Source organism: Maniola jurtina, chromosome W, assembly GCF_905333055.1.
Source record: "Maniola jurtina chromosome W, ilManJurt1.1, whole genome shotgun sequence".
NCBI lineage: Eukaryota > Metazoa > Arthropoda > Insecta > Lepidoptera > Nymphalidae > Maniola > Maniola jurtina.
Window position 1 is genome coordinate 109,944 of NC_060057.1, and position 16,153 is coordinate 126,096.

Consider the following 16,153-nt stretch of genomic DNA (forward strand, 5'->3'; position numbering starts at 1 on the left):
CCCTAGTTCGCGAGCAATTTGCTCTTATCCATTGAGGAGTTCTGTTCTCCATCTCCGAAGATATTCATCAGATCTTCACCAAATTTATATGGGACCATCTCCAAAGTATACCTTTTCAAACAAAAAAATACGTTCCAAATCGATCCAGGCGTCTTTGAGTAATCGGGGAACATACATTTAAAAAAAAAGAACCTCCTCCTTTTTTGAAGTCGGTTAAAAAGTAATTCAGCGTGGTGGCGCGGCGGGGGAATAATAATTAACTAGCTAGCGTGGACTACTACCCCTATTTTGCCCCCTTAGGGGTTGAATTTTCAAAAACCCTTCGTGTGGATCCGTCATCCGTCATCCGTCAGCTATAATCTGCATACCATAATAATTGTCAGGCCGACCGTCCAATAATTCGAGCTGCGCGTTGATGGATCAATTAGTCAGTTAGTCGGCCAGCTTTTCCCTTTTATACATAATATATTGTGTATTTGTGACAAGGAGATGTAACTTCGGACTATTAGTTAGAATTAATTCCTTGACAGGAAAAGCCCAGTGGCGGTCTTAGGGGGTGGCGAACGGGGCAATCGCCCGGGGCCTCGCTCTTGCAGGGGCCTCGCGCAACAACCCAAGCAAATTATAAAAAATATACATTTTTTAAACATATTTTTTAATTAAAACTTTTGATTCTGATCTTTAATTACTTATTAAGGTTATTAAATAACGGTAAATTAAAATAAAGTTAGGTAACTACTTCATCGCTCGGGCAATCCCCGTATTTTATTTCGTTCGTCAGTTCTTGTCACCTTAGAATTATTTTGCTTGTAGTATGAGTTACAAAATTGTTACTGGTAAGGTTTTGGTGGTTCAAACTCCCAGAAAAAGAAAGCTTAAAATAGACTAATTCTCGAATTCCTTCAGGCTTAAAATGTTGAATTCGTAAAATGTTGAATTTGCAAAATGTTGAATTTCGGAGTTGCTAAATGGTAAATCCCAAAATGTTGGATTCGCAAAATGTTGAATTTGAATTCCCAAAATTAAATGTTGAATCTTAAAAGTAAGCTTTTAATTCGCATATGCTTATACGTAATTCACAAAAAAAAAACCGGCCAATTGTGAGTCGGACTCGCGCACCGAGGCGAGGGTTCCATACTCGGGTATTTTTTTCTGACATTTTGCACGATAAATCAAATATTTCAACATTCACACAACAAATTCAACATTATAAGGATTCAACATTTTAGGAATTCAACATTTTGGACCGAGGCTCGAATTTACCATTCTCTTATTTAAATATATCGAAAATTTTGCGCTCGCTTCGCTCGCGCTTTTATATTGTATTAGTTGATGCCCGAAACTTCGTTCCCATCGATTCGGGTTTTAAAAAACGTCGTGGAAACTCGGGATAAAGTATCTGTGCGCAAGCTATCTCTGAATTATACCAAATTTTAGCTAAGAAGATGGGCCCTGAAAAGGACTTTGGCTAATATTAATATGGTTTTTTTTGTAAATAATATATCAAAAATTTCGCGCTCGCTTCGCTCGCGCTTTTATTGTATATTATTTGATACCCGGAACTTAATCCACATGGTAAGTTTTTGAAAATCCCCCTAGGAACTCTTTGTCTTTCCGGGATAAAAAACATGAGAAAAGTAGAGTGGGGTGCTTTGAAACATAAAATTTTGTTATGGCTGAGCTCGTTTATATTTCTCTTTTTTATCTGTATTAAACAAAAAAGTTGCGCTCGCTACATATCTTTCAATTTTATTGAATACTAGTTGACCGGCCCCAGCTTCGCACAGGGAGCCTATCTATTCCATAGACAAAATATGGGTGGTATTATGGAACAGGTAGACTCCCCGTGCGAAGCCGGGGCGGGTCAACTAGTTATGACTAAGAGTCTACTTTCTACTAAGCTATTATACTGATCGCGATCGTTATGCTGTTACCCGTTGAGGAGTTCCAGCCTCTATTTCCGAAACTGTTCATCAGATCTTCACCAACCTTACATGGTACCAACCTGACAGTACTATACCTTTGTAAAAAAAAGAATAAGAAGTTATTGAGTAAAATCGATAAAAAGTTTGATCCTGTATCTCGAAGAATCCTTAATTTTTTTGGAATGAAAACTACCCTATATATTAACCCGGAGCACTTTCAGTGCACCTTTCATTTAAATCCGTTCAGTAGTTTTCGCATGATGCGCGTACAGACAGATAGACTGACAGATAGACAGACAGACAAAAATTCTAAAAAAAATTGTTTTGGGATCTATATCACATCACATCACACTAATATTATAAAGGGGAAAGTTTGTATGTGTGTGTGTGTGTGTGTGTGTGTGTGTGTGTGTGTGTGTGTGTGTGTATGTTTGTATGTTTGTTACTCCTTCACGCAAAAACTACTGGACGGATTGGGCTGAAATTTAGAATGGAGATAGATTATACCCTGGATTAGCACATAGGCTACTTTTTATCCCGGAAAATCAAAGAGTTCCCGAGGGAATTCCAAAAAACCTACATCCACGCGAACGAAGTCGCGGGTATCAGCTAGTCAATAATAATACTTTCTGCGATTAAAATTTTCAAAATATATCAAATGTACAGAAATCGTCCAGTTACAGTTTTATTCTAAGTATCCAAGATTACGTTCTAGTATTGAGTGAGCTGGAAATGTGTAAATTAAAGTATTTGAAGTATTGAGTAAGGTAAAAGTAAAAAAAAACTGTGTGATACTTAAAAATTATTTCTGACTGTTTGTGCGAAACAAAACAAGATTCACGAAATGAGTTCGCGTGATCGTGATGCCGGCAGAAAAATTGAGTCAGGTAGTTCAAAAAGGAAACGAGGTATCAAAAGAAAGCAGGGAGAGCTACGTGGATCTTTCGTCTTATCATTCGTTAGATTATTGCGCTTTAATTAAAGATTTTAGTCTTAGGAAAAGCCACTTATATCAATTTTAAAATTTATCATCTCTGTATTTGTTAATTTTGTAAATCTTTTAATGTAAAATATTTTAAAACTCTATTTATTTGTATAACTTTAGCATTTCTCCTCAAACATGAAAAATACCTAAACAAACAAACAGACCTACTTTCGCATCACATACTTTTCACGAAGAACAAACTAGGGCCTCGCAAGACCTGCCGCCCGGAGCCTCGCAATGGCTAAGACCGCCTCTGGAAAAGCCTATAGGTAGACTAACCTAAACCTATTTTTTGCACAACCCGGGAATCGAACCCAGACCAAATTGAATCGAGTAGTAGTTAGTACCCAATCCACTGTTTTTGATTGGGAAAGCGTTTCACAATAAACCTTGATTTTATAAAGTGCACAGTAAAAACTATGAACCACATATATGCTTTTAAATTATGGCAGGCGTTTACAATACAGATATTATGTAGTACCTACCACCTACTGCGACCTTCAGAGACGTTCTTCAACTTAGTCGGATGAACGATGCGCGAACACACAGGTAAAATGGTTTAACAGAAACTAAGGGGTAGGTAAACATAATATTATTATGTATGTTTATGTAAATATACCTATGCTACTTTGTGCATTAACTTGTAGTATTTGCTAGCTTCATACGCTCGGTTGCCTTTACACGATCCCTTTAGTGATACGACGCCTTCTCTCTATATCTATACTCATGCCAAATTACCGCTTTCTAGTACTAAATTGTCTCTGAGCTAAGCAGACGGACGGACAAACTGACAAGTGACAACCCATCACTTCTTATGGCCCCACAAATCTCTCGGTTATAATAATGGTCGAGTCCTCGCTCCTCGCTCCTCCCAGGGGGACAGACGGACAGACAGACTGATTTAAAAAACGCACCGAATTGAGAACCTTCACGTTTTTGGGAGTCAGTTAATAAAACCAAACTCAGCCCGAGTTGGAGTTTTGTACTTATTAGGTAAGTACGTGGTTTAGCTGCAAATATATCTGTACAAATTAAACAAAGTCAAAAGTAATCATTCTACACTTAGGGTTGCCAACCCTACTAACCGTTCCAATGTCAAAAGCTAAATTTGGTACCTATCTATTTTATAATTTTTCATCTGTTGACAATAACGTTTCATCATGATTCATGATCATATTATTTTCAGCCTTGATCATAAGCCTTCGCTGAGCGCCCACACATCCGGTCCTCAGCCTTCCTTATCCAGCCTCCTCCAGCCACTGTCTTAGAGGCATTTTCATCAGTCCATCTTGCCGGAGGGCGCCTCACGCTAAGTTTACTAGCACTACACTAGCACGCGATTTCCACTGTAGGACCTTGGACTCCAACAGCCATCATCCCGAGACAAGTATGCCTTGCACTGGCGCCTGGACAGCTGATGGTTTTTTTAAAGAATATAAGCCATGCTAAGCACGACTAATACTCCCTTTTCCCCTCCAATTAAGCGTAAAGCTTGTGCCAGGAGTGGGTACGACAATAGTACAACGGGTGAGGTTTGAACAGCCGACCTTTCGGAATTCAGTCCGCTCCTCAACCGTGAGCTATCGAGGCTGGACTTGGAATATAAGAGTGACGTTATACCCTGATTTGAGTTAATAGGGAAATAAGAAGCACTTTGTACGTAGTTTTTAACCGACTGAGGCAAAGCCAAAAGGAAGGGTAGTGATTTTAGCAGTCTATGTATGTATGTATGTATGTATATGTGGGTCTGGGTATGTATGTTTGTATCCAGATTCTGTGTGTTTCACCGTAGCGCCTAAACTACTGGGCCGATTTTGATGAATGAGGTGTTAATCGATTCGTCGTAAGGGTCTGGGTGACATAGGCTACATTTTATACGAAAAAAATTGACGAAACGGATGTAATATGAAAAAAGTGGAGGTCTCAAAAAAATTTTTTTTGCTATTGTATCGAGTGGGGTATCAAATGAAAGAGGAGAAAATTCTGATTTCATAAATATTATATACTACAACATTAAAATATACCAAGCGACAGAAAAACGGTTTTACTATAATATTTCAGCGTCTGGTTTTAGTTTTCAATCGTCGTCTTAGCTTAGTCATTGAACTGTTAGGTACTTTTATAATTCTCCTTCGGATTTCCTCTTTCCGGATCTTATCGTTCTAGGAAACGCCTATAGCCCTCTCCCTAGCTCGGTGAGCGATTGAATTTGTACATCGGATTCGGGGCCACTTGTAAGTGACCACGTTTCAAGCTAGGACCGGAAGGAAAAGACGAGGAGTTGACTCTTGTCCGCAGTGTATTTATAACTAGCCGATGCCCGCGACTACACCCGCGTGAATTTAGGTTTTTCGAAATCCCGTGGGAACTCTTTGATTTTCCGGGATAAAAAGTAACCTATGTGCTAATCCAGGATAATATTATCTATCTCCATTCCAAATTTCAGCCAAATTCGTCCAGTAGTTTTTGCGTGAAGGAGTAACAAACATACACACACACACACACACACACACACACACACACACACACACACACAAACTCTCGCCTTTATAATATTAGCGCGATGTGATGTAATAGGTACCTACCTACTTTTCTCACTAATATCTTTTATCCTAGTTAAAAACAAAAGCAAGTTAGCAACCCTACATTATGTAGTTCTGAGCTGCATGTCCGTATAGCGGAATCAGCGGAATACACATCACGATTCACGAACGACTCAATGATTACTCAGATCCATATTTGCTTATCAATCTCTCAAAGCAATTCCAACGTAATTCCAATAGAGTCAGAGTATATTTTGCGTTTAATATCGATTGATTCCATACATGTGGTGTCAAAACCCGCCCCCGCTTGCGCTGCGTCATCGGGCATCGTGCGCAGACGCATCAGACTTTCTACACGAATACCTATACGACGTTATCCATCCACGTCATATCCACTTCTGGCGTAAAACATCTACTTATTCATCTCTTTGGTATTTGGCAAGCGTTGTATGACTAAACATCAATAATTCAGTCTAGAAAAAACTTGTCGACAGTTCAGATATATTCGAAATAGCAATCAGCTTTTAGTTGTGCGTCGATTTCTGCCACGATCGGTTGAACCTCAGTCTATGTAATATTATATTACGAACCAGTGATCATTACATTGAGACATTGAGGTATTGATCATGCGCAACACTATACGGAACCAGGTAGATAAATAAATCTTTTACCTAATCTATTTAACATAATTTACTTATATAATATTATGGCATAGATCTTTGGCTTTGTGCGAATTCTTTATTATTATTTTTTTGCGATTTTATTCCTATTGATATGCTTTGAGTACATAATAATTCAATGTTGATATGTCAATATTTAAGTCATGTTCGAGAAAGAACCTGCTAAACTGCTTCGTAGTTTTTTAGTGACTTGAGTTTATTTTTTAATTGTAATAATTTTAAAACTGGATCTTAATAGGTTTATTATTTACTCGCTGATGCCCGCGTACTCGCTAGCGTGGATTTAGGTTGGGAACTCTTTGATTTTCCGGGATAAAAGTTGCCTATGCCACTCTTCCCGGTCCTGAATTATTAGCTAGTAGACGACCTCCCGATTAGAAGGCGGACGTTTTAACCACTAGACTATCACGACTCCTAGGTTCTACTAAATACCGAAATAGCCAAATGTGATTTTGAAATCTGATGCAGGATACCTAAGTCAAGACTCTACCATACTAAACAGTTGCTTTTGTTTTCAAACTAAATATTACAAGTATTATATATACAATTACATGAACAAAGTAAACTGAAAAGAACTGCTAAATGTTAGACATCCACTACTGGACATAGCTGGTCTCTTGTCTTCTCCACACGCCACGGTCCATCCGGTGCGAGGTCCTTATTCCAGCACCTTGGGACCCATAATGTTTATCGGTTTTTCGAACTATGTGCCCTGCCTATATTACCACTTGAGCTTCGCAACCCGTTGTGCTATGTCCTTTCAGTTAGTTTGGTTCTCTAAGGATCTCCTCATTTCGTATTTGATCACGTTTAGAAACTCCAAGCATAGCTCTCTACATCGCCCACTGAGTGACTCTGAGCTTTCTTATGACTTATGAGACCCATAGTTAACGACCTTGTCTTGGATCCATATGTCATCATTGACTTTGGTCTTCAATTAGTATAAGTTTTTAACCCCCGACCCAAAAAGAGGGGTGTTATAAGTTTGACGTGTGTATCTGTGTATCTGTCTGTGGCATCGTAGCGCCTAAACGAATGAACCGATTTTAATTTAATTTTTTTAGTTTGAAAGGTGGCTTGATCGAAAGTGTTCTTAGCTATAATCCAAGAAAATCGGTTCAGCCGTTTAAAAGTTATCAGCTTTTTTCTAGTTTTCTTGTTACTTTTAGAGTAAAATTCCAAGGCCACCAGAGGTCACGTATTTTCTGACAAAGGAAATGTGGACGAACTGAATTACTTTTTAGAGGGTTTAGTGTCGGGGGTTTTTTAAATTTTTAATTTAATTTTTATTCAATTCATGCAATGGCAAATCTGAAAACTTTTTTTAAAATATTTTGACCATCTGTTTACCTCCCGCGGTCCAGAAAACAGTGATGAGTGATGTACCAAAATTGTGATTTTACGGTTATTTTAACTTTGACGACGTTCCACAGATGCAGTGGAGAGCTCTGTGCTCTTATAAATCTATGGGGTCCTGGGTTCAGTTACTGACTGGTAGGTACAGGATTCGGCCGTGATAGCCTAGTGGCCTATTTGGCAGATCGGAGGTTCGACCTCGGACACGCACCTCTAACTTTTAGTTATGAGCGCTTTAAACAAGTAAATACCACTTGCTTTAATGAGAAAATTGCATGCCTGAGGGTTCTCCATAATGCTCTCAAAGGTGTGTGAAGCTTGCGAACCCGTATTGGGCGAGCGCGGCGCGGCAGATTATGCTCTAAATCCTTCTTATGTCATGTAGTCAGTGGGTAGGTATAAACTTATCTCTATTTATCGGTTAGTGAGTTAAGTAATAACAACCGAAGTCAAGCGGCCTTTGAACATAAGATAAACTTCTAAAATTGAGTACACAATATACCTACCGACTCAGATACACACATACATATTGATAACAATGTAAATTGTAAGTTGTTGTCGTGACTAACCCACGACTTGTGTACTTAGTTAAAAGTTTGAATAAGTTGCACCTGTAATAAAATTGATATAATATTTTGATTTGAAATGAATTTAGTCATTTAGTCATTTATTCATGCATTCCAATATTTTATCATAATTTATAACAATAACAATTACAGTAAATGTTTAATTATTATTTTACAATGTCAATATTGGAACCCCGTTGGGGCACAGCAATTTTAGCAGAGAGACGGCGCTGTATTACTCGTCAAAGTAGTCGTTTATTTCATAATAGGCTTTTTCGATTAAAAATGTTTTTAATGAATTGATGAACGCTATATTGTTCTCGATTGCTATAATGTGGTCAGGGATTTTGTTATATATCTTTGTACACATCGAGTTGGGACCGGTACTGTGTATTTTCAGGTTGGAGCTTGGTATACGCATATTATGTTTACGTGTGGGTATTTATTTATTTTATGTAAGACAACCTGAGCCACGAATGATATTATGTCAATACTCTACCACCGATCGGTTCAGAAGGCAGCTTCTACTGAGAAGAGCCAAAAAAAACTGAGCAGTTACTCGTTTTAGAGTGCCGTATTAAGTACCCAAAGGGCGCCAACGGTATCCTATCACTAAACTTCCACTGTCCGTCCATCCGTCCGCAATGAGTAATTAAAAAATCCGTGACAAAGATTTTTATTTTTTAAATCTTTGATTTCACAAATATGCTATTAGCATCGCTAGCAATCCCGCCCCTAATACATATCACCTGTCTTTAGCTATGTATCGCTATTTTGTTTCCTGTTTTCTCTTACTGTCACGCTCATCCAGGCGTTACTTGACGACTTCACGGAAGATCAGCGCTGTACCTTGGCGTGATAAATAAATGATTGGGATCACTTAGGGGGGGATAGTTATATTATCATAATAAAATAAATTAAATAAAAAATAAAATAGCCATTTATTGTACTACCTTGTTTCTTAGTTACAAATTACTCGTTATACTTACTATAATAGTCTTCACAATATCTTAACTTATTGGTTTTTACCTACTTATTATAATTACATTAAATGTTATATTATCATAGCGTATAAATAATACAAAGTGCGTGCATTCAAACTCAACGGAAACTAGCCAAATATAGAGGGAGAGCCAAACTTCCGTTATTTTATACAAGATGAAAGTTTATCTGCGTATCGTCCCCAACACCGGAAACAACGATCGGCGACTGTAAAGTTTGGATCACGGCGGTTTTGCTAGATAACAATACAAAAGGTGTAAAAAATCTTAAGTCAATGTCTAAAGTGCAATTTTTTTATATCTTCTTCAAGACACCTTTAAACTTTTAAAGTTTAAGGGTGTCTTGCTGGGCAAGGGGTTGTTACGACTCTAATGCATCGCGTGATTTCTAATACTAATAAAATTAGTTACTCTTTTTTACCAGTTACCTCCCAAAGCCCTGCGTTGGGGACAATACGCAGAGAAGTTTTACCAGTTACCTCCCAAAGCCCTGCGTTGGGGACAATACGCAGAGAAGTTTTACCAGTTACCTCCCAAAGCCCTGCGTTGGGGACAATACGCAGAGAAATTTTACCAGTTACCTCCCAAAGCCCTGCGTTGGGGACAATACGCAGAGAAATTTTACCAGTTACCTCCCAAAGCCCTGCGTTGGGGACAATACGCAGAGAAATTTTACCAGTTACCTCCCAAAGCCCTGCGTTGGGGACAATACGCAGAGAAATTTTCAGCTTTTATAAGATAACGAAGGTTAGGCCTCTACGAACTCTTAGTCCAATACTTTATAGCCCGACCCGGGTCTCGAACCCAAGACCGATACGCAGCCGAATAAGCTGCAGACTACCACTGCACTTACGAGGCAGTCCAAGTACAGAAAGATCGATCCAATCATTTCAATCGAAATTGGTCAATCTCTTGTTTCTACAATCGGAGATGTTTGCAGTGACATAGCTAGTTGTATACTGCATAGAGCTATCAGCAGTTGGTACGACGACTTCTAAAATAGACTACAAGGTGGGCGATAGTCTAACACCTCGTCCACACGGACGCTGCACCATTCACTACAAACATTGTCTCTGGTTTGGTCTAGCCCTAATGGAATGATAGGCTTTAGCCGTACCGTACCTACTTATCGGCCATCGGCACGGCTTTGCCGATGGGTCGAGGGGGTGGCCGAGCGATTTGGCGTTACGGTACGATGGCGCATGGAAACCAATGGTTAACCAAGTACCTATCGCTTCCGGGTCATCTTTCGTCCATCACAGTGCATCATGGCATGTGCCGTACGAATGCATGAAGGGCTGACTTCATGAGTTGTATTTTAAACAAAAACCTAAAGCATTTGAGAATGTTTGCCTACCGCTATTTCCAAACACCGCTGCCCCCACGTGGTGTCTATTTTAGGCCAAAATATAATACATATTTTTAGAATCTTATTCAATTAATGTTGTTTTATGGGAACATGAGAAGTGAAATTACAAACAATGCTATCTAATCTGAACTAGCCCGCAGCGAGCCACGGCCAGGCGAAGGTCGCCCTCCGATTTCTCCACGACTTATTATGCGCTTGATATATAATGCCTAATCCACGAAAAATTAGATGTACATATTCGTGATAGGTACCCACGTACAAGACCAACAACGACGCCTGCCGCGTTAGCGTTGATGATCACGTCCAGAAAGATGTACATTTTGTCCACAAGTCATTTGGCATGCGTAAAACAGCTGCAAGGCCAACGTAGGTTACTCGCGTTTTGAAACGTAGGTAGCAGGATTCCTGTCGTAGGTAATCTGCTTTTAAGCCAAGTATGCTGCGTTCCATAGCTCTTTGAGCTTGACCTTTTGAAAGTTTCTCAGGAACCAAGTCTGAGCACTGTAAACAGTTCTTAAAGTAAATAAAAGTCGGTGTGATATTGAATACACTATGCCTAAACAATCAATAGATCATAGTTTTTGCGTGAAGGGGTAACAACCATACACATACATACATACAAACTTTCGCCTTTGTAATATATTAGTGTGATAGTGTGAAGTGTGATAAGCATCTAGATACTTACAGCAATCCTGCCGGGCCACAGGGGAGAGATGGGAGAGGGATTATACCGCCTCGCATTATAGTCGGCAGATTGCTTACTTTGCTTAGAAGTGGGTCAGTAATTACCAGGTGGTCTCATGACGACCTTTTTTTGCCGTGGGGAAATACTCATGGATACCACCGCGCCCGGAATGTTTCTGTCGGACTCTTACCGACTAAAGCCCCACGGAGTTCCGCGCCTCGGCGCGTAGCTGGCTACAGGGCCAAACTTTGCGCTACCAAGTCGGCAAATGAGCTCGATGGCTATAATTCAGTGTTTAAGACATTGAATTGGCGAGTCAGCTTGCAGGTCGTTATTACGCTGAGGCGATTCCTTTCTTGGGCAGTTTTGCGCCACAGACACGCATTCGGTTTTTATCATGCAATTCAGCTCAGGGGATCGCCGCGCCGCGCTGCCTTTGATACATTGACAAGAAGGTACATGATTTATTAGAGAGCCTAGAAAATGGCGGTGGTTTTCTCGACTGAAATGCATGGAAGAAAGCAGTTAAGTAGGTATTTGTGAGTATTTATATTTGTTCTCTGTATGTTGCTGTGTTTCATCCTGTGTTCTGTGTTTGCGCTATCTAGTCCCAAATCAACGAATATTTATTTATTTATGAGACCAACGCAAAGTCGCCTCGTCCACTAACTTTATGAGGGTCATTTCATTGTATGTATGTACGATTATGGTTGCACTTAGCTAATCTACGGACTACTCTATCCCAGTTAGAACAAGACGGCTACGTGGTGCTGGACGACTTCCTGCGGCCGGCGGAGTGCGACGAGCTGGTCGCAGCGGGCCTGGAGCTGACCAACCAAGCCTCTGACTGCACGGAGAAATGCATCTTTTCCACCATCGAAGGAGAAAGACAGGTATGTATAGTGTATACTCAACCTATGGACCCGCTCTGTGTCAGGTAGATCGAGGCATAAAAACTCAGAAAAAGGACCTCCTATCCGAGTTTCTAAGCAGTGATAGCCTAGTGGTTAAGATGTCGGTCTCCTGTTCGGAGGCTCGCGGTTCGCGGTTCAGTGCCGGGCCGACACCTCGAACTTTTCAGAATAACATCGTGAGTAAATCTGCATGCCAGAGTTCTCAAAGGTGTGTGAAGTCCGTCAATCCGCAGTTGGGCATCAGTGCGGAGGATTAGGCCGAACCCTTCTCATGCTGACTGACGACCCGTGCCTAGTAGTGAGCCGGCAACGCGTTGATGATGATCATGAGCCAAGTTCCGTTGCCGGGCCCTGCAGGCTTCAAACGAAAACTAGTCAACTATAAAGGAGAAAATATAGTCCTCAAGGGTATAGGCAAACATACACTAACAAGACGACAACTAAAGAGCTCTAAATAAAGATTTTTCATTTTTTTCAACATAATCCACTCCCATACTGTCAAAGTCCAAAGGACAGCATTCCGATACGATAGGAGAAAGGTCAGGTAAGATTAATGGCTTTACATGCTCTGCGAGGCACGGAGATAGGTATAACAAATTGTGGTTGTAAAATAATTGCGAAAATCGAAATATTTTATTTTATAATTGAATGTAATCTCATACATTCAATTTTAATTCCAGCAACTAAAGGATTCATATTTCCTGGAGAGTAATGACAAAATCAGCTTCTTCTTTGAGGCTGGGGCCGTGGGAGCCGACTCCACGCTACAGGTGGACCCCAGTGTTTCCTTAAATAAGGTAAAATCAATATACCTTTTTTTTCCACACAAAATACCCCTTCCCACCAACTCCACTAAGTGGACAGACGAAATCAAACGAATCCTACCATGACGTGTGGAAATCCATACAGGGTACCTATATCCAGCAGTGGACGCCTATATTGGTTGATGTAGATGGATACTTAACACCTAATTAATGGTAATTTACAGGTGGGTCATGCCTTACACCTGCTGCACCCGATCTTCAGGTGCTACACCTTCAGTGACAGAGTGAAGGCCGTGTGCCAGGAGTTGAGCCTCGTGGAGCCGGCCGTGGTGCAGAGCATGTACATTTACAAGAACCCGGGACTCGGCGGAGAAGGTGAGTGACCGTTAGGCATCATGATCAACCCATTGCCGGCCCACTACTGAGCACGGGTTTCTTCTCAGAGTGGGAAAGATTGAGGCACGCTGGCTCAATGCGGATTGGCAGACTTCACATACCTGTGAGAACATGAACAACTCTCAGGCGTGCAGGTTTTCTCACGATTACGAGACTTCCGCCGATTAGGAGCCGGACATTCTAACGACTAGGCTATCACAGCTTCAATTGGGCACAATGCCATCGTGGCATCGTCCGCGTCAACTTATTTTTTTAAAGTGTCGTGGTAACTTCAATTTTTTGGGATAGAAACTAGTCTGTCACTCTCCAGGTCCTTAACTATATCCATGTAACAACGATTAATCGTCGATCGTTATTCACATGGAAAAATACGTCGGTCCGTCGATCTGTTGCGACCTGATTGAAAGACAATCCAATAAATTAACCAGCAAACAAACAGACACACTTTCGCATTTATAATAATAATAATGAGTAGTGATGATGCCTACGACTGTTTGTGTGGATTTAGATATTTTTTAATGCCGTGCAAACTCAGCTATTCTGGGATAAAAAGCAGCTAATGCAAGCTATCTCTACACCAATTTCAAACGTAGAGAGAACTGTGAAACAGACAGAGCGACACACTTTCGCATTTATAACATTAGGATTGATTAATTTAAAAAATCTTCTTTACAGTAACAGCCCACCAAGATGCCACATACTTGTACACCGAACCAATACCACCAGTAGGTTTCTGGATAGCATTGGAAGACGCCACCGTCCAGAACGGATGTCTATGGATCGCGCGTGGATCGCACAAGTCCGGGGTACATAGGCGACTCATCCGCAACCCAGACAAGGAGTCCAAGCAGGCTCTGATCTTCGACAGAGGAGCTCCCGTCTATCCTCAGTCTGCCTTCACTCCTGTGCCCGTTAGCAAAGGTATGCCACTCAATTTCTCTCTCTAATCGGACGGCATTGTCAAGGTCTGCACCTAGGGTCTGAAGTGTTTTGTCTCCTCGTTTCTAATTCGAACATGTCCATGATGTTCATCAATGTGTGAAGTCTGTCAATCCGCACTTGGCCAGCGTGGTACAATTCTTTTTATTCTGATAGGAGACCTGTACTCAGTAATGGGCCGGCGATGGATTGATCATGAAAAAACTCCAGATACTAGGCAAAGGTCATACATTCGTATTTTAAAAGTGACACAAATTCGTATGTACCTACTATAGATAAGCGCACACCTGTGTAGGCTCCTGCGGTAGTGGAGCGGTGCGGGAGGCAGATTGTTCTCACAAGTTGACGTCACTGAGCTCTTACGTCACGTCACCCCCCCCCCCCCCCCCGCACCGCTCCACGCGCAGGAACCCGCTCAATTAAGTATTTTACGTTTAGCAGCTCCATGTCTACGATGTCGTAAAGGGTAGACTTGATGATAAATAACCACGGCTAATGTAAAGTACCTCATGATCTCGTTCATTGCAGGGACCTGTATCCTAATCCACGGCAACGTGGTCCACAAAAGTGCGCACAACAAGTCCTCCGCCAGCCGGCCCGCGTACACCTTCCACGTCATCGAGAAACACGACAACACCTACTCCCCCGACAACTGGCTGCAAGAGGGCAGCAACGCGCCTTTCCTGAACCTCTACACCACGCCGCAAATGGAATAACTGCTGCTTCGCCTTGCTGCATACACTGCGCTGCGCCGCATGCGCTCTCCGCCCACTCCCGACAGTCGGTGACCGATTCTTTGTCGGCAAAAATGAAACATACATTACAATCTTGAAACGCACACGTCCTATAAAAAGTTGACCAAAACGATAACGCCGGTTAAGCACTCATCCGATCCGATTCCGTGAAAATACGTTCCGAAGTAGTCATACAACTATTTGTATGATAGCTTACACACTAGCTCCGACTTCCGTCATCCGTTGAATATCTCGGATCCTAATCAGACAAGATACCCATGTCAAAGATGACCACTGAATAGCTTGGATTTGGATCAGAGATCGGATTAGTGCGTAAGCAATATCTGAATTCAGTCCGAGTTTTTTATATCCGTATTTTCACGGATCGGTGAGTGTTTAAAAGTCTAAAACCAGTCTAAAAGTTGGCTTTATCGGCCCGATTATTTATTATCGAGCTTACATAAAGTTCATGAGATCGCGTGTTATATGGCCGGCGGCAATCATATTGTTCCGCACATTTGCGGCAACTCAAATGGTAGGTAGGCGTCTCCGGAGAACTCTCTTTTTTTGGGATTCGTTTAATTCACTACAGGGAGGATATTAGTTATATTCGCTGGTCACAGAATGTTGCGTGTGCCAGCTGATTTGGAAAATTTACCTATTTAAAAATCCACAACCTTAGCTTTTTGTCCCACTGGCGGTGGAGGCGAAGAGCTTTGTGCCGACATCGACCATTTCATCTCATCTAAGGGAAAGGGGCTAGGATCCGCGCTCTGGGGTCTCCTGGTCCAAAGCTTTGATGGGCACCTTTGGCCCAGGGACAATCAAGGCCACACTTTTCGCCTGACAACGATGTTTCTCATGCTCTATAATTTTGTTGTATTTATCGAGCATAATGGAGATATAAATAAATATCTGGCTGTTTTAGAATAGCATGACTTGGAATAATCAGCGTAATAAGTTTGTATGGAGAAGCGAGTGAGATGTAAACTTAAATAAAAACGTATCGAACAGTAATTTTGTTTTCATTAATTCTTTAGCTGGTGAAATCATCTTTGGCCTGCGCAGGACGCCCTGAGTGACTTGTAGGCATTCAGTAAGACGGAATCTCGACGCAAGCGCCTCGAAGTGATCGTGCACTAATGCCACAAGCACAGACTAGGCATATATATGATCGAAGGCCACAAGACAATTCATTACGTTTAATTTTTTTGCAGGCGTTTCTTGTTGTAATCATACGTCTGTAATTTGCATGAGCTGTCAGTCGGCCGTTGTTCACCGAGAGTTGTAGGACAG

General features: G+C 41.2%; 1 protein-coding gene across 1 annotated transcript; it reads left to right on the forward strand.

Annotated features, from left to right (window-relative positions):
• The first annotated feature begins 5,948 nt into the window (after positions 1-5,948).
• Positions 5,949-15,874, forward strand: LOC123879883 (phytanoyl-CoA dioxygenase domain-containing protein 1-like). Its single transcript, XM_045927767.1, has 6 exons — positions 5,949-6,103; positions 11,857-12,003; positions 12,705-12,821; positions 13,013-13,163; positions 13,860-14,105; positions 14,652-15,874. Exons 1-6 carry the CDS (start codon positions 6,080-6,082, stop codon positions 14,837-14,839), a joined length of 873 nt encoding a protein of 290 aa, XP_045783723.1. The 5' UTR covers positions 5,949-6,079; the 3' UTR covers positions 14,840-15,874.
• Positions 15,875-16,153: the final 279 nt, after the last annotated feature.

Coding starts and splice junctions, on each gene's coding strand:
- LOC123879883 (XM_045927767.1), top strand. CDS start 6,080: ATGCGCAACACTATACGGAACCAG. Junction 13,164..13,859: donor CCCGGGACTCGGCGGAGAAG/GTGAGTGACCGT, acceptor TCTTCTTTACAG/TAACAGCCCACCAAGATGCC. Junction 14,106..14,651: donor TCCTGTGCCCGTTAGCAAAG/GTATGCCACTCA, acceptor CGTTCATTGCAG/GGACCTGTATCCTAATCCAC.